Source organism: Lagopus leucura, unplaced genomic scaffold (genome assembly GCF_019238085.1).
Source record: "Lagopus leucura isolate 7727_CA_CO unplaced genomic scaffold, USGS_WTPT01 Super-Scaffold_100008, whole genome shotgun sequence".
In the NCBI taxonomy this organism is placed as follows: Eukaryota; Metazoa; Chordata; class Aves; order Galliformes; family Phasianidae; genus Lagopus; species Lagopus leucura.
The window spans coordinates 29,603,870-29,624,411 of record NW_024962265.1 but is presented as its reverse complement, the minus strand read 5'-3'; the positions used below and the strand labels follow the sequence as shown (position 1 = coordinate 29,624,411).

Genomic DNA, 20,542 nt, shown 5'->3' with positions numbered 1-20,542 from the left:
ACATCATCATATAGAGCACCCACTGTTTGGAATTTACTGCAGTGTAGAAGCACAATCAGATGGCTTTAAAACTCAGATTCAGAATCTCTCCCTATTTTTTGTTTAAATTCAAGCCATAATTATACTAAATGTACTTTTTTTAAAAAAAAAAAAAAAGCTGCTGTTTATGTTCTTAAGGTACTGTTTTTGTTGTTTTCATATTGCAAAACTGAAACTAGCCTAGGATAAATACAGAGTGAAAAAATTAGGGCTTAAACCAAGTTTAATATGTAGCTCCAACTCACCATCACAAAGCCCAAGAGGCAGGATATGCAATACTGCATTCCTTACACACTAGTAATTCCTCTTGGCTTCAGTGGAAGTTTTGTTTGAGAAAGCATATAATCAGAACCTATAATTTCATTAATTGCATGCCACAGGCAGTCAGTGTGAGGTAAGAATGAACCAAACTGGTTGACAGGAAACTGGAATCTTCAGCCCCACCTGCATCTTTGTGGACCACTGAGTCTACACAGCAAAACTGCGAATCCTGTGCTCTCCCCTCTTGCTCACACCTCCAGCTTCCTTGTGATGACCGTGCCTGTGGGGAGGCCACTGTGCAGTGCCATATCAGGGCACAATCTAACACTCAGGCCTCTGCCACTGTCCACACTGTGATCCTTCTGCAGCCTCCAGGATTTCACCAGATACAGAACACGGCATAAGAAATGTGTTATTCACAGGAGACGGAGGCAAAATGAACATTATGTAGCTGCAAGTGCAAATTGCTTTGATATATTACATATTTTATTTAATATCCTTTGGGCAGTGTAGGAAGTATCACCTAAAAACCATGTGGATGGGCTTGACTTTTACATTACCATACACATAACATTTTGATGCATACCATAAACATAAATTACTCCACTGGCATGTGCTACAGGTAGTTTGAAGTACTCTGCAAGGTTTGTTTATATATGTAGGAAGAAACAGTACAAAACAAGAACCTCCCATGCTATAAAGGCCAGAACATGACCAAAGAAAATTCACATTTGCCCAGCTACTTCTTTTTCTACACATAAAAACAAACAAAAAAAAAAGAAAAAAATGTACACAGGCTAAGAAATTAGGGTGCATTAGAGCATGAGGTGAACTTACAGGGGAGACACAGCTGCAAACTGAAATAAGGAAGTTCACAGCATGCACTTCTCCAGCTACAAAAGAACCCATGGCACTCCTGAGTAACATACTGGAATCTCCATTTCTACCTACATAACTGAAGCTAACCCAGTTTCTTCAGCACCTAACAATCACAAATCACAGCTTCTCTTACAACACCCTTGCAATTCTGTAACTTGTTTTTGTTGATCTGGTTTTGCTTTGTTTCGAAAGTGCAAAGACTCACCCCAAAATGATTATGAGAGTGGGGGGAGTCCAACAACCCATAATTCTGCACCCAAGTAAATACAGAAATGTGTTGTGCAAAGAGTTCCTTCTTAGCTATCTTAAGGGCTCAAAGTTTGTAAGGGAGTCTGTAATAAGTGGATACAGACAAAAGAACAAAAAAATTAAGAAGCAGGAGAAAAGGAAGGTACAGAGACGAGGGAATACGGACAGATAAAAGGCAAAGGGGCTGAAAGGGAAGAATAACATTGGTGAGGGGAGAAAGAAAAGCAATGTCCCAATGAAAACAAATGAATTGCTTAAACTATGGTGGGAGGAACTGATGAATATTAACTTTTATTATTCTGATTGCAAAATGTGTTTCAAAATTGGATGAAACACGTTGTATGTACATTTTGCCAAGTACATTCTTGGTAATTACAGTCAGGAAAATTATAATTCAATCAGCGAGGCATAACTTAAAACCGCTTGAAAAAGTGGAGCATTTCAGTTAGCTAATAGCCCCAAATGGGTAAAGATGTTACAGACTCACTATCACACAGCAGTGCGAGGAGCACTCCGTGTGCCACACACTGACCCTCCCAATAATGGGGCCATTACGTTCAGAAAGTGCCATTTTTCTAAGTGTATTGTGACCGTTTTTATCCTCATAAATGAGGAAAGAAATCTCATCATGTTGTTTTGGTTTCATATGAGGACAGTTCTGGAAAAAATAATCCAACACTCATCTATCAAGACATAAAATTAGGATTTGGCTTGAAGAAAAAACAACCAACAGTACATCTGTGCTGCTCACAGCAACTGCTTCACATCTGTGAAGAGCTCCCCGTGCTTATCAGATTCACACCAAGCCATCCTTCAGGACGTAGCCATCGGTACCTCCAAGTTACCTTGCCCACAACACACGGGATGTCCGGAGGAACCAGCAGAAACGGCAACAAACGGGTCAGCCTGACCTCTGCGGTGCAGTTCTGCACAACAGCTCGGCCCTGCAGAACGGCACTGCCAAATTCCCATATCGATTCACAGGGGCGCAAGCCACAGCAGCCCCGCTCACAGCGCACCACCGGAACGCAGTCGGAGCCGCGGGAGCCACAGCTGCTCCGGGCGCGTCGCCGCACTGCCACGCGCATCTCGGGAGCTGCGGAAACCCGACCCCGAGGCACCGGGGCGGACAGGAGTGAAGGCGCGGGCGAGTTCAGCCTCACGGGCGCCTCCCGAGGCAGCGCCGGGAGCAGCGCCCCCCCGCAAAGCGCCCCTCGCCCAGGGTAGCGGCGGACGCGCTGCAGCGGCACCGCGCTTCCGCAGGAGGGGCGCCGCACAGCAGAGCTGCCGCCCGCCTCCCCTGGGGGGAAGGGGGAGGGAAAACGGGGGGGGAGGAGGGGGTGAGCGTTTGCGGTGGGGTGATGTCACGCCCGGATGGGGAGGGGGAAGAACTGCGGGATGGAAAATTTTCAGCCTCGCTCCTCCTGCGCGTGCTCAGCCCCGCTCCGCCTCTCGCCGCCGCGTTTCCCCCTACCCCGTTCTCCGGGCCGAGGCGCTCTGGAACGTTCTGTACTTCTAACGGTCGTGCCGCCTCGCTTCGCGCCGCCACGGCGGGCCCGGCGCTCGGTCAGCGGGGCGACGCTCTGTCGGGTGGCTCGGCCGTGCCCCAGCCTGGCAGAACGCGGGAGCCCCGGTGGGGTCCAAAGCGATGGAGCCCGGTGGGGCTGTGTGGAGGAGTGAAGCTCCGCTCGAGGGGAGCCTCGCTGCCCGCCGTGCCCTAGACGGGGGGAGAAGCGCCGAGCGGGGCTGACACGATGTAGGCGGCAGAGATGCTCGAACGTGGGCAGCACGACCGCCAACGAGACCCCGGCCCTTAAAAGAGAGGACAAGGGGTCGCCCCGCCCGCGGCCCGAGAACCGCCTGACGGCCAAGGCCCGCAGTGCGCGTGTGAGGGAGCGGAGCGGAGCGCCACGTGCCCGCCGTCCCCGAAGCAGCTGCCCCGCGGGGGAGAAGGCATATTTCCCTATCACCCCACTCTCCATCGCCAGTAGGAGGACGCTATTCCCTCTCGTCTCCCTCCCTAAGGAGACTCCCGGTGCCAGCCTCGGGTCCGGGCTCACGCACGTGCACGCACCCCCGTTCACAACACCGCGGAAGGGCTAGAGGTGCGATGGGTGGGCGGGCTCCGGCTCGTACCCCCCCCCTCCCCCCCGGCCAAGCGCGGGGCGGGGGACGCAGCCCCCTCCTCTCTCGAGGCTCCCGGCGCCGCGCCCCGCCCGCACCCCGTGCGGCGGAAGGGGGTCAGTCGGGCAGAGCGGGAGGGGGCGGCGGCGTCGACGGGAGGGCGGGCGAGTGCGCGCCGCGCCCCTCGCGATGACGCGCTGCATTCCTGCCTGAAGAGCGGCGGCGCCCCGAGGGGCCGTCAGACCGGGAGCGACGCCGCAGCCGGCACCGTGCGCCTCTCCGCTACGAGAACGCTGCCCCTGTGTTCCTTCCGCGCCGACGGCTTTTCCCAGTGACTGTGTACCCCGCCTTTATTTATTCCGGGTCCTCTTCGCCTCTCGTTCCGCTGACGCTCTGTAGCTGAGGATTTATTTTATTTTTTTAATCCTTGCGAGAAGCACAGCACAGAGCGGAGCGCTCCGTCTCGCCGGGACTCCGGGACAGACCCGCCGCACAGCCCTAGGAGGAGGTGAGGGGCTGCGGGGCGCGGAGCCGTGCTGTGTGCGGAGCCCCGCGCGGGGATGCCCAGGCGGGGCGTGTGGGGACACTGCCGCATCCCAGGAAGGATAGCAGTTGGAACCAAGGAGCGGGCGTGCGCTGCTGTACTGCGGCGCGGTCCCGTGCCCCCTCTGCGTTTTTCTCTAAAAAATGCGGCGGTGGGGGGGGGGGGGGGGGGTGGGAGGGTGCGAGAGGTAAACACGGGGCTGCGGCCGCCGTGACATCGAGCCGCGGTGTTGCATCAGTCCCCGCGCGGCTGCCGTGGGGAGAACTTCCTCCGGGGGTTGCCTCCTCAAAGGCGGGGCGCAGCTCGTCCCCGCGGCTCGGTGCGGCTCGGACCGCGGCTCGGCGGCTCCCCGGCCCCGCCGCCGCCACCTTTGTGTGCCCGCGCCCCGCGCGCCCCCCGCCCGCTCCTGGTACTTTTCCACTCGGCGGCGGGCGGGCGGGCGCGCGCGCGCCGGCCACGTGACGGCCGCCTTGCCCGCTGCGGCACTGACGTCGCCTCCCACCTCCGCAGGCGCGGCCGCCCCGCCGCCAAGGACAAAAGAGCGGCCCCTGCGCCATGAGCAGCGCCGAGATGGGCAAGTTCAACATCTCTCCCGACGAGGATAGCAGTAGCTACAGCTCCAACAGCAACGACTTCAGCTACCCCTACCCCACCAAGCCGGCCGCCATGAAGAGGTGAGGGGCGCGGGCGGCTTTCCCCTGGGGTCCTCGGCCCGGCGTTGTCATCTTCCTCTGGAGCAGAGATGCAAAGGGGGAAGTGGCAGCGAGGGTCTGTTTGAAGCGGACTCTGACGATGCGATGTCTTTTACAGCCACTATGCAGATATGGATCCGGAAAATCAGAATTTCTTACTTGACTCCAACGTCGGAAAGAAGAAATACGAAACTCAGTATGTAAGTACCCAGTCGTGATATCTGCAGTCCAGGAAGATGGCTTTACTGGCAAACAGATGTTTGTTTTAATTGTGAGATAGTGATAACTTTCCATTAATCATTACCTGTCTCCCTTTCCTCAGCATCCGGGTACCACTTCCTTTGGGATGTCAGTATTTAATCTGAGCAATGCTATTGTGGGCAGTGGCATCCTGGGACTTTCCTATGCCATGGCTAACACTGGAATTGCTCTTTTTGTGTAAGTATCCTTAGTTGTTTCTTTTTTGTTTTGTTTTGTTTTTTGTTTTGTTTTTAGGAAGCAAACTTGCTGCTATGTAACTAATAAAGGATAGATATTTTAGGTAAAAATTGCACCTTTGCAAAATAACCTGTCATTGCTGCAGGTATGGAATTGTATTGCACTATTTATGGATTGCTTTCAATGAAAGGATTGTTATAAATTCAGAAGGGTTTGTAAAAATGTATAAATTGCAAGTTCTTCACTCATAAAAAGAGTTTACACTGAGGTTTCCTATGTTTTCTGTAGCTTCTTTGTGAGTGACAGGCCTCCCTTGAGAAGTCTGTCATTCAAAGGGAAACTAACACAGAAATTGCTCTTGTAATGGCTATGCAAAAAGCACAGAATCTGTAGTGAGTTAGAAGAGAAGCATAAGATAAAGAGGATTGTTTGACTCTTGTATGTCTGGCCCAGGACTAATGCTGCTTTTCCTCCACTGACATCGTTGACTGTATGACTGTAAAGCTGTAGTGTACTTGCATCAGCAAAGAAATCCTTTTTGCTGCTGTGCTCTTATGCAATTCAGGGAACTGATTGAGTCTACACCTATAAAATCACTGTTTCTGTGAGGGAGGGATGTAGAATAACCAGTGTATCTGTGTTACTCTGTGTGTATGGACAGAAGCCTTCAGGTATAGGACAAGGCTGCGGTGACACCATTGGAAATTGTGTGAGGAAGCAGTTCTGTACAGCTCTTTGGAAGGTCTTCAGAAAGATCTTCCATATATTGGAGGCAGTTTGGCTCACACAATGCATAAATTGACTAAGTGCAGCTGAGTGCAAATGGGGATTCTGAGACTTAGATAATACTAAACTGGCTAAACAGTTGTGTGTTCAGAATAGAGAGATACTTCACCTATTGACACATCAGCTTCGTGCTCTTAATTTTTAGAGCACACAAGATAAACAGCATAACGCACATGAGAAAATTTCTCAGAGGAGAAATGGAAAAGAAATGAAGGGAGAAATAAATGTAAGGTTAGGTATCTGTGTAGGTGTGTACCTGACAGGGAGGCCTTTTTTTTTTTTTTTTCTGAAATTTGAAAAAGTGCTGAAAGCTGTGAATCCAACAATTAGGTGATGAGATAATTTACTTATCTTTTGTTTCCAGGTGGTGCATTCAAATCTTTTTACAGTAACACTGATTCAAAAGTAAACTAACCTATTAAACTTGACATAACTGGTATAGTTCAGATGCAGGAAAGCAGAACTTCACCAGTGATGTTGAAGGCATTGCAGGCATCTTTTACTAATTAGGTTACAGATTCACATCCAAATGCAGTTGATTATGACAGTAAATTGTTAGAAGGCTGTGTGGAATCACTGGTGTCAGCACTGTGCTAAGGAAATGAATGATACAGTCCTGAAGCCAGGAGCAGAGTTAACTTTTAGACGAATTTGCTGACTAATGTTGTCAACACTCCTCTACAGAGCTATTCAAGGTTGACACTAAAAGATCCAGAACCTGCATTAAGTGTAATTAAATGTAACCTTAATGCATCTCACTGTACTGTTTCTAGTTGATGCCTAAATTAAATCTGTACCTCTCAGAAACAGGTTTATTTTTTTGTGTGTGTGCATTGGGGTAGAATTGGCACACTAACACAAGTCTCCTGTGTTCCGTGGGCGAATTCATCTTTCAGATATTCTTGTTTCCAGTTCTTTCTAGTGTTTACTAATTTCATTAACGCTAAAAATGCTGCAGAAGGAGACAGGCAGATGACACTGAGAACTCTAAATGAAGCTTTGTGTTTTTCAGCAGATGTGCTGTTAATTAAGTATACTGGAAAGCAGTATGCCTGAGTCGGTGTAAGAAGGGCCAAGGCGTTTTTGAATATATTGTAGTTTTCCAGTCGTCTTTAGCTGTGAAGAAGTCCCCCCTAGCGTGCCACTCCAGGAAGTGCACCTGCATTTTAGACCTGAATTTTAGATGTATCAAAACTGTGTTTCGGGAAATAATACGTGCTGCCTGTGAAAGCTGCAGAGAAGAGAAGCCGCTAGCAATTCCATGTAAGCAATTCATAAGAAATCTAACTTTTGAGTAAATATTTTTTTATTGCAATAGACCTGCGTTTCCTTTTGAAGACCAGGTGCACAGCTCTGAACATACCTTAATTTTCAGTCCTTAAAAGCTTTAACAGTTTCATTTGAAAAGAAAAAAAGTTTAAGCTGAAAAGCTGATCTGTTGATGAGTGAGAGATAGTCTTGGCTTTGACTGTGGTTGTAGCTGATGGTGCACTCAAGACTTACTGTTGAACAAGGGAAGGAGGACAGGAGAAATACAGTTTCTTACACTGATACAAAAACCATCCTGTTGACTTAAATGATGTAACAAAATAAATAATGTAACAAAATTCCAACTGCAGTGTCCTAATGGTCGCCTGTGCTTTTGCCACCTTATTAAACAATGCTTGTTTTCTGTATTTTCCTCTAGAATTTCTCTAAAATGGGTTCCTCTAAAATGCATTTTAGTATAAATTCCTTTCAAACTAGACATTAGCTGAAAGCATTTTGAAAACTCACCCTTAGAATTATAATTTATTTTCAGATAGTGATTTAGTATAGTGTTATTGTTTGGTTTGCTTTTATTTAATAAGGTTGCAGAAAATCATTTGTGTCTCATTTATGTTTTTCCCCCTCCAGGATACTCCTGCTAGTTGTTTCAATACTTTCTTTGTATTCAGTGCATCTCCTTTTGAAGACTGCCAACGAAGGAGGTATGGCAAAGTTCTATTTTGTAAGCATGGTGTTTGTACTATTTTTTTAATATATATATATATATTTTTTTCAAAATAACACCGTTCCAATTATCTGTTTTGATGGGTTTTCTTTTAGGATCTTTATTATATGAACAGTTGGGAATGAAGGCATTTGGTATGCCTGGAAAACTTGCTGCTTCTGGATCAATTACAATGCAGAACATTGGAGGTGAGGGCAAGATCTTAAAATGACTTTGTTGTCAGTAATAATTATTCCCTACTTATTGTGGAGACTTTTTTTTCACACAACATGTATTCATTAACTGCTTGTGTTCAAGTGAGGTTATGAAACATGTTATGTGATTCTTGCATCTTGTGACATATTCTGTATTTGTAATGATCTATGATGTTATTCACCTACAGCTATGTCAAGCTACCTCTTCATAGTGAAATATGAGTTACCATTGGTCATCAAGACATTTATGAACATCGAAGAGAACACAGGGTAGGTGTTAGAACTCCTCATCAGAGAAACTATTAGGAGAAACAAATACGGAGACTGCATATATTTTTATTTGGAGACCACGTTCGATACACCATAGGGTAGCTTCTTATCAGACAGAGATACAGTAAGTTTCTCCTTCCCTTAAGCATTCCACTTCATTTAGATCCAGCCTGTCCTGGGAAAAGGGTAGAGAAATACAGGTGTTGTATCGTATTACAAAAAATTGTTCTCTAAAGAAAATCAGGTAAGTGTTAACATATGTACATACAAGATATGTATGTAAATACACTCTTGATAAGGAAAGGTAAATGTGGTTATGTGTTGGGGTTTTTCTGTTTGTTTGCTTTCCAGTTACACTCCAACTAGTTTGGATTGATTGTTTTGCTTTTTCATGTTAATACTGTGGTTGACTATAAGAGTAAGGTGATGTAATGAATTTCAGGAGCCGTTCTCAAAAAAGGCATGGGTTTAAATGCTGAACTTAAGGGAGTTTCTGTGCCCAAATAAAAGTCATCAACTCAATGCCGTTTAGTCCTGGAGACACCTTAACTCCATTGTGGCTTTTCTGCTTGGCTTTTAAAGGGGATGGGGTGCCTTGGGTGGAGTTTGTTTTACCTACATCTACCAGTCTGAAAGTTAGATTTTGAGCTTCTCATTCTCTGGTCTGCATATTCATAATCTGTGAAGAGAGACAATCCTCTGAAGTGGTCAGTTTAGCGTCCCTGATTTAGACACTTGTTTTGGGCATCTCCAATGAGTGATATATCACTGTATTGAAAGGATATGTAAAAACAGCTATCTAAAACAAGAAACCTGACTTCAGATGGATAGAGTTAAGTGCTATAAATCTCACTCTTCAGAGTTGTACTTCTGTGCCTTGTCCTGAAGTGTCCCAGTCTTGAGAGGGCTGAGCAGCTCAAGACTCCAACTTACACCTAAGCCTGAGTTCAGAAGGTAGGCATTTTTCTGCCTGTGTTCCCCAAGGGGTTCAAGCCATTTGGTGTTCATACAGTTCATACAGCTTGCTGATAGATATTGTCATGAGGCTAACAGTAATTTTTTTTAATTATTATTTAATGTACTCGGATGAAGAATGCCACCTACCTCATTGAATTGTTAGGGTAGTTCTTTCCCGGGGCAGTTAATTTCCCTCATTTGGCTGAATTCTTCAAGCCTTGTTTTCCAAGCCCCTGGAACTGGTGATATTTACAAGGGGGCTTGGAGACAAGTATTTTTAATTGTCCCATCTCCAGAAGGGCATTCAAAATCAATTGGAGTTCGGGGGGAAGGGCCAGGGCTGTGAATTGCACTGGATACAGCTACTGCTGTACGAATGAGTCAGCGGTGTCTGACAGACAAAATTCAGAAATTGAGATTTATATCCTCAGTTTTCTCTTTCTGGCTGTTCAGTGATTTAAAGTAAGTCTTTTCTCAGTGCTCTAACAATTGTGGACCCCGTTTAACTGACTCTCTCCATGCATTGCTTAGGGGAGTCTGGGTGGCTACCATTGGCATGGATTCCACTCTGGCAGCCTGGTGCATAAAATGTAAGCACTTACCTGTTTAAATGTCCCAAAATAACGCTCACTGTAGAAAAAAATGTTCTGAAATTCTGATACAATATTACAAATACTAGCTCAATTTTTACAATTTATTTTGCATTGTCTTTTTTCAATACTCAGCTGAGTTTTGAAGCTGAGCAGTCCTGTTCTTCAGAACAGAAAAACTTTTATGTCCTTGATCTGAAAGTCCCTATTACCTTTTTGTCGTACACGCACAATGAAAGCACCCATTCTTTCGACTGCCAAATGCCAGAAGTCTGCTCTGATTTATTTTTAATTCACCACGAGACGATTGCATTAAATAAGTAAATGAAGAGCACACCACATTCATGTCCTACATACGTGGACTTCCTAAAATAGATGTCTATGCTTAGTTATCCCAGATAAAACTGGGTAAAAAGAACCAAATTATTTCTGCGCTTGCTACATGAACCCAGAACAAGTCTGTTAAAAGTATTCCATATTTCAACTAGCATGTAGGCTTGTAATTCAGAAATTATGTTTGAATGCACAAATTTCCAATGGAGTAATACAATTTTCATTGTTTATCTGAATAGCAGACAGTTCATTTTGAAATATATCCTGTATGTATTCGCTAACAGTATTTCAAGTAATTGTAAAAAAAAAAAAAAAAAATGTAAAATGTTAATTTGGGAATAAGTGCTTAAAGTTACTTGAATTACTTGAAAAATATGAGATATTTCTGTACAGTCACATGAAGAAAGCAGTTACTCTGCTGTGCTAAAACTACTGAAGATCAGTTGTCCTGTTAGCTCCATGAAATTACATTCCATTTACACATATCTAGTTTTGTTCTCCCATCTTTCCAAGGAAGATGGTCACCTTCCTACACTCTAAAATATTGCATCATAAAATAGCTGCTGCCTTGTACAGAATAAATGGAAAAATAAAAAAAGATCTGAAGGGAAAAAATCTACCGAGTTTCTTTCTTACCAGTGTTCCCTACTAGAAGGGACTAATCATGCCTCCAGTAGAATCCCACTGTTCTTCCAGTACTTTCCAGCCAGTGGGCTTGAGCTACTGCCTTAATTCCAGCCCTCATCTGTTTTTCTTTAACTCCCGCAGGGCACCCAGCAGAACTTTATTGTCATTAAAGTGGATAATCACCCTGCTGGGGCCCTGTTATGTTGTAATACATCTGGAGAGTCAGGAATCAACATTTAAGCAAATTACTATTTTTCATGGTTTATCCCAGCCGATTTTTTTTCTCCCCCCAGTCGTGTTTTTTTTTTTCTTCTGACTTCCAGATGCATATTAATTTTAGCAAAAGGACACTAAAGGAAAGGCACAATATAGGTTTGGGGTGAGACAGGAAGGTCTGTAGGGCTTTAGGACCATAGAGTAAGTCGAGTGCTAATCCTTCATGATACCAGACAGTGCGTTTTTATAAATAACCGTATGTGGTAGGAAAAAATAAGATTGAAGACTAAACTGCAAATCTTGTGAGTTTTTAAGTATTTTGTTTACTTACACATGCTGTCTTTATCCTGCAGACAATGGTATCTTAATGGCGACTATTTAGTGCTGATGGTGTCTGTCATCCTCATTCTTCCCCTGTCTTTACTGAAAAATTTAGGTAAGCAGTAAATAAAGTAGAATCAGATTAAAAATGTACTGACAATAGTGTGAGGAAATGGGTTGATAGGATGTGTGAGTTTTGGAGTCCTCTGTAAAATGACAGCTGTCCCCAGACTGGGGGGAGCTGGGGGGAGAAGGGAAGGGATGGGGGTGGGAATCTGAAAGGGTGGGGATGTGGTTGTGGACTGTGGATAGGAAAGCTTTAGAACAAGAATTAGCAGTACTTTGTGTTGCAATTGCAAGGTTTGACCTGTTCTGATCAGCTGTGCAGTACAGTGTTACTGACTGTCCTGTGGCAGTCTCCAGAGAAAACAGTGCTAGTCTTGGGCATTTCCAGTGTAAATAGAAGTCACCTTTTTCATTTTGGTTGCCGAGCAGCAGTAAAATATTTATATAAGATGCCTTACATAAAATGTCTGTAATCCAGTAATGTATCTGAATAACTTAGATAACATGCTTTCTGTTTAGAGAATTCTGTGGTGGAACCTTGATAACTGGAAGTCTTAATGTGAATTACTTTCTGAAGTCATTACTTCCTACAAATTAAATGATACAATAAAAACAAAAGGGAAGGCTGACTTGTCACGGAGTGTATTTTTTAGAATGATTCTTATAGTCAGTATATAATTAAAAAATCAATAGGGTTTTTAAAGTTACAAAGTTTATTATTACAGACTCAGTGCTGCATTTTTCTTGCATGTCTTTGAGAACTTTCAGATCTGGGTTGAGATTAGGAAGTTAATCGGTGGTTAACTTGTTCTATTCAGTGTAAAGGAAAATGGCAATCCAAAGAGATCACAGTCCGAAAATATCCTGCCTTAATGATGTTACAACATGAATACTGTATCTTAGATTTTGTTTTTTAATCTTTTTTTGAACATAGGATATTTGGGCTATACCAGCGGCTTTTCCTTACTTTGCATGGTCTTCTTTCTGATTGTTGTAAGTATAATTCTGTAGACCTCCTTCTACATTTTTGAAGTGAAATTAGAGTTTCTGAGAGGCTTCACATTCTGCATTAATGAAAGTAACATAAATGCGTTCATTTATTCCCAGGTAATTTGGAAGATGTTTCAGATTCCTTGTCCTATGGACAGCGACATCATAAACGCAACGTTAATAAATGCAACACTGGTACCTTTCACAGATGAAAATATAACAGTTGATGATGCATGCAAGCCAAAATATTTCATCTTCAATTCACAGGTAACTGACAGAATCAGATTCTGCATTTAAAAATAGCCAAAAGAGACCATATAAATAAGTTCTAGATCAGGTCCTTTTTTCTTATCCTCTACAAACTTGATATGTACAAAGAATTTCTCTTATGGTAGAGTTGGACACAGTTCACCTCCTGTAGACTAGGTGTTCCCATGCATAGAAATGCATAGAAATTAAAGGAGCTCGAGGTGTCTAACTGAGAAGAATGTCATATGCTCAGGTCTCAATCTTGGTTAGAGCATTTCTCGAGCTTCCTTAGGTTCCATTGTTAGTTTAGTCAAGTGCTTCAAAAAAGCAGAACATAAAGAGGACTAATTGGGTAGTTGAAGCATGTTGCTGGGAAATGTATGCCATGATTTGAAACAGATTTTAAGGTCTCAGGCACAGTCTTGACTCTCAAATTAGCTTGATAACAGTGGTGAATCTTAAGACATGGGGAGGAAATTCACACAGTAACCAAGATCAGGCTATCACGGCTCAGCCCCATGAGTTGCAGAAGACATTCTGAATGAAAATATGTTCAGTTCAGCATGGACTTCAGTGAGACGTGAGAGTATTTCATACCTCAATCTGAATTCTAAAAAACAGAAACATATAACAGTTTTACTTTTGCCAAAGTGCCAGTTCCAAAGGATCGCTGGCCTTCACGGAAAACTGAAAGAAATCCCGAATTCCAGACTGGGAACTTACTGATGAATTTTTTAAAACTCGATTTCTAATGTCTGTTGAGATGCTTAAAAAAACATTTATGTTTTTCAGACTGTCTACGCTGTCCCAATCCTAACATTTTCTTTTGTCTGTCATCCTGCAATTCTTCCTATCTATGAAGAACTGAAAAGGTAAATACTAGATAAGTTCCCCTAATTTCACTGCACAAAGGAAATAGTATAAACCAGTGTTTTCTCATTGCTAACAATATTTAATTTTCTTGCAGCCGAAGCCGTAAAAGAATGATGAATGTGTCCTACGTATCTTTTTTTGCCATGTTCCTGATGTATTTATTGGCTGCTCTCTTTGGTTACTTAACGTTTTACGGTGAGTGTTACCATCCCTGCTTTCCTTTAAATGAATTATGTTTTGCAGAACCGCAGTAGTACTTTCAAGTTAGAGCAAACAAATGCTTGCAGTGTGTGTTTAGAAACTGAAGTTCTGTAATGTTCATTTTTTTTATATTTTCAAAAGTGCGTATCCAAAAACAGATCAGTAGTGGAAGGAGGCCTAGGGTACTGGATGAGAACAGATTAATTGCCTCCAAGTTATACTTGAGTAAAATAGAGATGTGCTTTCAGGAACTGTGGGGCTTTTGATGTGCACTGCTCAGACTGTAACAGTATTTTGAGCAAAGAGTTATCTTGGGTAGCGTGCCAACTACATCTAACTAAAGTCTTTATTTTCTTTATAGGAAGAGTTGAATCAGAACTACTTCATACCTACTCTGCTTTTCTGGGTGCTGACATTCTTCTTCTAATTGTGCGTCTTGCTGTCCTTATGGCTGTAACTCTCACTGTGCCTGTGGTTATTTTCCCAGTAAGTAGTTTTTTTAAAATCTTAATACAATTATTTTTTTATCTCATCTGCTGATGTGGCAATTTCCATTTTTTGATGTATAGAGTTTTTCTCTTAACTGAAAAAAACCCCATAAGTTTATTTTAATAAGTTTGAAATATTTCTATGCCATTAGTAAAAATAAATAGGCAGCATTTACAAAGCAGTTAACGTGAAGTCATCCAATTATATTGCTTTCCTGATTCTGAAAGAACTCGAACTGTTAGGTTATCAGCTTACAGAAATCAGCATGGTTTTTTTTTCTTCTCTTTGAAAGATCCGCAGTTCCGTTACCCAACTTCTGTGGGCAGGGAAGGAGTTCAGTTGGTGGCGTCACTGTGCCATCACAGTCGTTCTTCTGGCATTTACCAACGTGCTCGTTATCTTTGTCCCTACTATCCGAGACATCTTTGGATTCATTGGTAAGCATTTTCATAGCACTTCAGGTAGACCATTAAATCTTGGAAAATGCAGTGATGGTCTAATTGAATGATGCTTACCTGTTCACAAAACTTTTGTCTGTGCTTTGTTAACAGGTGCGTCTGCAGCAGCTATGCTGATCTTTATTCTTCCTTCTGCCTTCTATATCAAGCTAGTCAAGAAGGAGCCAATGAAGTCGGTGCAAAAGATTGGGGTATGTATAGACAAACATACGAAGATTACACTTGCTTACTAATGTAGAGCAAAAAAATTAGTTTCCTTCTTCATAAATTAAGGATTTTGAAATCCTAGTGAGGGTAATCGATGAAGAGATCTAATATTATTGTAATTAACATGTGGAACTTATGTAAGTACTCAGAACTGAGGACACTGCCATCACGAGGCTCAGTTCACTTTAGTGGCTTTTCTTTCTCCCCATCTCAACAGCAGTGCTACGTTGAGATTGTTCTGTATTCAAAAGATTACTGACAAGCTCTGTACGAAAAGCCTTGCAGTTCTCCCTTAAATTTTCTTTCAGGAGCTTAGCTCCTGTCGTTTCAGTCATTCTGACTGATCTGTGTGCTCTGCCTGGTCTTAGACTTCACTGATGCAGAGCCAATCCAGTGCAGAGTGGCGCAGCCTGCTATCAGCAGAGCTACATTGATTTCCTGCAGTTGAGGACAGGTCTGCTATAAAATATATATATTTTATTTGAAAAAGGATTTCAGTTACAAGAAAAATGTCCAAATTCTTACTGCTTTCTGTGATATTTTGTCTTTTTTTTTTTTTTTTTTTTTTTTACTGGTTGCTCCTTCCTCCATGAGCAATGGCATTCAAGCTGTATATATGCATGACTTCATAGATCCAGTAGCAGAAACTGATCCCGCTTCTTTATATTCTCTCTTTTCAGGCTGCATTATTCTTTCTAAGTGGTATACTTGTGATGACTGGGTGTATGACACTGATTATTCTAGACTGGATCCATACTGATGCTTCTGATGGGCATTAACTGTCCTGGTGTAATACTCCACTTCAAATGCCAGTGTTCACTCAGATACCTACTGAGAATGAAAATGAGCTATTCAGCTTCCTTCCTTTAAAATACAGATTCTTTGTTGATGGTTCTTCTGATTGTAGAATACCTGAACTCTGGCTTTAAGGAACTATTCTGCATGATGGAAATGGATATTAACATCAAACCACGTGAGTGTCTGGCTGAAGGAAGTGACAACTTTATTCCATTCCAGAGAATGGATAGAACTCTGTGTAGACTTTTATCAAGCCATGTTTGGCTTTCATCATTGTTACTTGGATATTTTGTTATTTTACTTGAATGTGCCTAATGGAACCATTTGATGTGAGAAATGACTCTTAATTTACAGCAAAGCGTTTAAATAACCAATGAGAGAGAGAGAACAACACTATTATTTTTTTGTACCAAAAATTCTTATGGACCTCAAAAGCACTATTTTGACTTTAAGAAACTTTTTTTCTAAACAGAAAGATGCGCATAAAAATAAGTAATCGGTGTCCTAGATTGAATCTAGTTTGCCTCTCTTTAGAGGCCTAACTAGAAGAAATTTTATGTTAAAAATACTTCTGATGACCAAAACAGAAGATGAACCAATTCAAATAAAATCTTCAAATTGCAAATGTTTCCCTTAAAAATTAATTTTTACTATACTGAGATTTTAACTACAGTTTACCTTTGTTTCAAATTTAAAAAAAAGAAAGAAAAAAATGTGGAAACCCAAATTGTCAAGCTTTAAAAAGTATGTACCCCTTAGAATGGGTCCACTTGAGAAATGTAGTTAATGTGGAATTCAAAGTGATGGTATTGACATTTCCATTCTTGAAGTACTCAATAGTGCAATTGGGTAAAACAGGGTTTGGGGTTTTTTGCTTTTTTTTGTTCTTTTTTTTTTGTTTGTTTTTCTGTTGTAGATAAAAACTTAATGGCAATGGAGCATATAATTATGCCATTAATATAAGACTCCTTCATGGAGTTCTGTTCATTAATAAGGTCCACTGTCAGTTGTAGAAATGTTTGTTGGTTGTTTTTTTTTTTCTGTCCTGTCTTGAAACACTCAGTAGGGAAAGAAAAAGGTCCTAATGTAGTTTACTGGTTGTATAATATTCAAAAGCTGTACAGTATTTCTCAAAGTACTCATCCATTATTGGATTTTTAATTACTTGACTATTGTTTCTGAGTCAAATCCACAAAATAACTGCGCCAGTGTTTCATGCTTGGTACAAACTCTCTTCACACACACAATGGGATTCCTCTTCCAATTTATAGTGTATCGTAGTATTACAGATAACCTCATAGACTGAATAGTCATCTCATACTTGTTTGCTTCAGAAATAGGTAAGTTTTTTATGAACCCTAGCTAGCTGATGAAACAGATGCTGTATGGTTGTGATAGCTGTTTTGTTTCTAGTGCATGTTTACTCTTTCATTCTTATCCCAGGGTGAAGAGAAATAACACTTATGTAACAGCGTACTTGGCTTACAAGAGGTTCTCAAACACAATATTAGGTACAAAAGCCTCGATAGGGATTATTAATGAAATAATCATGGCAATGTGGTCAGTTTTCTTCATCTAACACCATGTTTTAAAAGTCTGATTTACGATGTTCCACTCAGCATTTCTCAGAGGGAACAAGTAGGGCCCTGTAATCTATTGATTAAACAGTGCCTGAGACTTTTTTTGCTCTTGTAGAATCGGTCAGGAACAAATCTAAATTATAGTCATTGTTTGGCAGATAACATCAAGCTCTGCCCAGCCATTTAAAATCCACGAAAAAAAATTGCAGGTATTTTGTACTGATACTTCTGCATGGCTATAAGTGCTGGTTGCTACGTCTGTAATGTAAACTGTAATGAGAAGTTAGATTTCTTTTGTGGTGTTTGTATCATTCGTTTGGTGGTACTCAACTGGCGATGAACGATCCTGAAGTCAGCACTGACTAAAGCTCCTTAGGTACTTCTCTGCCTCAGGTACTTTACATCCATGGTATCTACCCCATGGTACCTGATACACAGCAGTGCTGAGCGCGTGCCTCTACTTTGGCAGCTCTTCTTCTTCCTCTGCAAACACAGAACAACTGAAGAGGATTAAAATGTCTACCTTTGAGCAATTTGTAGCACATAAGGGATGAAGCACTTCCCTTGCCAGCTTTATGAAAAGAAATAATAATCTTCTTTCTCTCAGAACGATAGGAGAGAACAAAATTAGAGGTTACTACGCAGTCCCTCTCTGCACCTGGAGAGGAGAAAGGTTTTTGTGATGGCACCTCATAATGCTGTTACCATGTATGTCATCTAACTCTTTTAATGTAGCAATTTCTGGATTTTGTGTTAAGCGTTGTATTACCTGATGGCTGGCTCTTCACCTGCAACAGTTGAGTTCCACTTGGCTGGGTTGGTTTCAAATGTATGTTTTTGGTTAGTTGTTGTTTTTAGTCATGTTTATTTTTGGAAACCTGTCTGTCTAAAGTTGCCTACATAACAAATGACCTGAAAGAGCAGCTTCAGTATTAAACCACTGTTCTGTCACCTCAGTTAGACATTACTGTCTTCCATGATATTTCAGTCATAAGTGTAATATGTTATTTATAAAACATTAATCCATTAAGCCTAAACCTATTTTTCAATATTTATGATATTATATGTACATAAAATTGTATGTGTGTATATACTGTAAGTATAATGTATATAGTGTAGGTTCAGGGTTTGGGATTTATGTATATATTTCTCTCTCATTACTGAAAATTACATCATTTCAATGAGTTGCTCATGTTGTACATCTGTATAACAACTGTCAAAGGAAAGGTCCTTCCACAACAAAATGTAATGCTTACCAAAACGGAAGTAGTGTGTTACACCAAAGGGTGTAAGCAAACGCCGAGATTGTATTTATTACAAATGTATATGTTGCAATAAACACAAATGTCACTTGGGTCCATAAAAAGCATAGTTCAGGTTTGTGTATGTTTTGCTTCTGAAATTTACCATGGATGTTTTATGATTTCCTGAATGCTGCAATTTAACAACTCTTAGGCTCTAACAGACGTGTTAGGCCATCAGATTCAGGCATCCTACAGTACATCCCTGTACATATGTAAGTAGTCACTGTATTGTTAGAGGCCAGCAGAGGAGCTACAGCTGTTGGCAGAGTGCAACACAGTTTCAATGAAACATTGTATGTTTGTTTTAACTGAACTTAAATAAACAGATAATGCTAAGCAATGTTGTTGTGGTTTTGGGGGGAGATGTTTGAAGGATTTTCTATAAAGAGGATATTGCATCTTAAATTTCAAGCATGATTTACAGGTCTATGAACACTTTCTACGTGGGGGGGAAAGGGTTGGAATTGCATACACTGAAGTCTACAATTTATGAAACTCCTGAAGTATCCAGAACAAGTCTGAACATCAAAGAAAAGGGGATTAAGTTCATCCAGAAGTCTGTTACTTTTTGCATTATGGGCAGCAATAGCCACAGACGCTCTACTGGGAGTCATTTAAGTGTGAAGAAATGAATGGCTGCTATTTTTCTGCAGCTAAATCTCCTGGATAGTTACTATGATTCTCTAAAATTTTCCAAAACTGGGGCTTCTGTTTATGTTGAATTATATCCAATGGCCAAAACAGAAGTGTGCTACATCAGTTCTTTGTTGCCTGGAAATTTTTATCAATTCATATGAATCTCCCTATTTCCCGACCAGAATTGGGCTTGAAAGAAGGATGCCAAAGGTGTAATGTAGTGTGCAGTGTGTATAACAAAGCACTGTATGAAAGGACTATTAAAGATTTCTAGGTAAGCACCCTGAAATTAGGAAATTTCTCAATTAAGGTTGCTTTAACTACAAGGTCACTTAGAGTTTTTTGCCAGAACCCCCCACCAAGTAGCTACCTGTTATTTTTTATCATGTCGGATGTGCATTCACAGCATTTATGTGTTTCTCAGTAATCAAAGCCCATTCTGATGAGTGACGAACATCCTCATTTCTTTCCAGTTCTTATTTTCAAGTCAGCTTTGTAAAAATGTAAGTAGTTATTTGTTTTCTCAGTGTTTCAGGGCTGTGAGAAGGTGTTAATTAGGCTACACTTGTGGGGACAACATTGTGAAGCAGCCATGCACCTGAGCCCACAATTTAATATCCTGAATGCATATAAGGGTGTTCAGTAAGATAAGGGTGTTCAGTGATCATCACTCTTGAAACAAGAACCCTAAGCATCAAGCTAGCCACTTGCAAACAGCAGTCATGTCTTGAAATGTCATACTGGAACTGTCAGGACAAATAGCTGAAGTTAGGTAAAGTTTAAAAGAACAGAAATATAGTCCAAAAAGAGAAATGTCAGCTGATCACTGTATTAGGTGCCATCAGTAACTATGCTTGAATATGTTATTTAAATAAGTGGGATTTCTATTTTAGTTATTACTTACATATATTAAAAAAGTAAGATTTTCCACTTGCAAAACATAAACTAATAGGTATTGTGTGTCGGATAGGCACTAACAAAACATAAAAATTCACTGTGGGTCGTGGGATGAAAGCATAGCGTAGGTAACAACCTTCCTGTGGTCCTCATGTTTCTTATATACCCTCTGCAAACAGCTCAGGCTGCAGCAGAACAGCAGAGCAGAGACAAGCAAAGTGCTGTGGGTATCCCCAAACGCTCAGGCATCAGAGGGCTGGGGTGATTGTGGTCAGACAGGA

At 41.7% G+C, this 20,542-nt stretch overlaps 1 protein-coding gene across 1 annotated transcript; it reads left to right on the top strand.

Annotated features, from left to right (window-relative positions):
- Positions 1-3,786: 3,786 nt before the first annotated feature.
- On the top strand, positions 3,787-19,064 carry SLC38A2 (solute carrier family 38 member 2). The gene is made up of 16 exons (XM_042872471.1): positions 3,787-4,060; positions 4,607-4,770; positions 4,907-4,988; positions 5,111-5,226; positions 7,909-7,982; positions 8,101-8,193; positions 8,388-8,469; positions 11,546-11,628; positions 12,514-12,572; positions 12,687-12,836; positions 13,611-13,690; positions 13,786-13,886; positions 14,254-14,378; positions 14,674-14,818; positions 14,933-15,030; positions 15,727-19,064. The coding sequence occupies exons 2-16, from the start codon at positions 4,652-4,654 to the stop codon at positions 15,823-15,825; spliced, it is 1,506 nt and encodes a 501-aa protein (XP_042728405.1). The 5' UTR covers positions 3,787-4,060; positions 4,607-4,651; the 3' UTR covers positions 15,826-19,064.
- Positions 19,065-20,542: the final 1,478 nt, after the last annotated feature.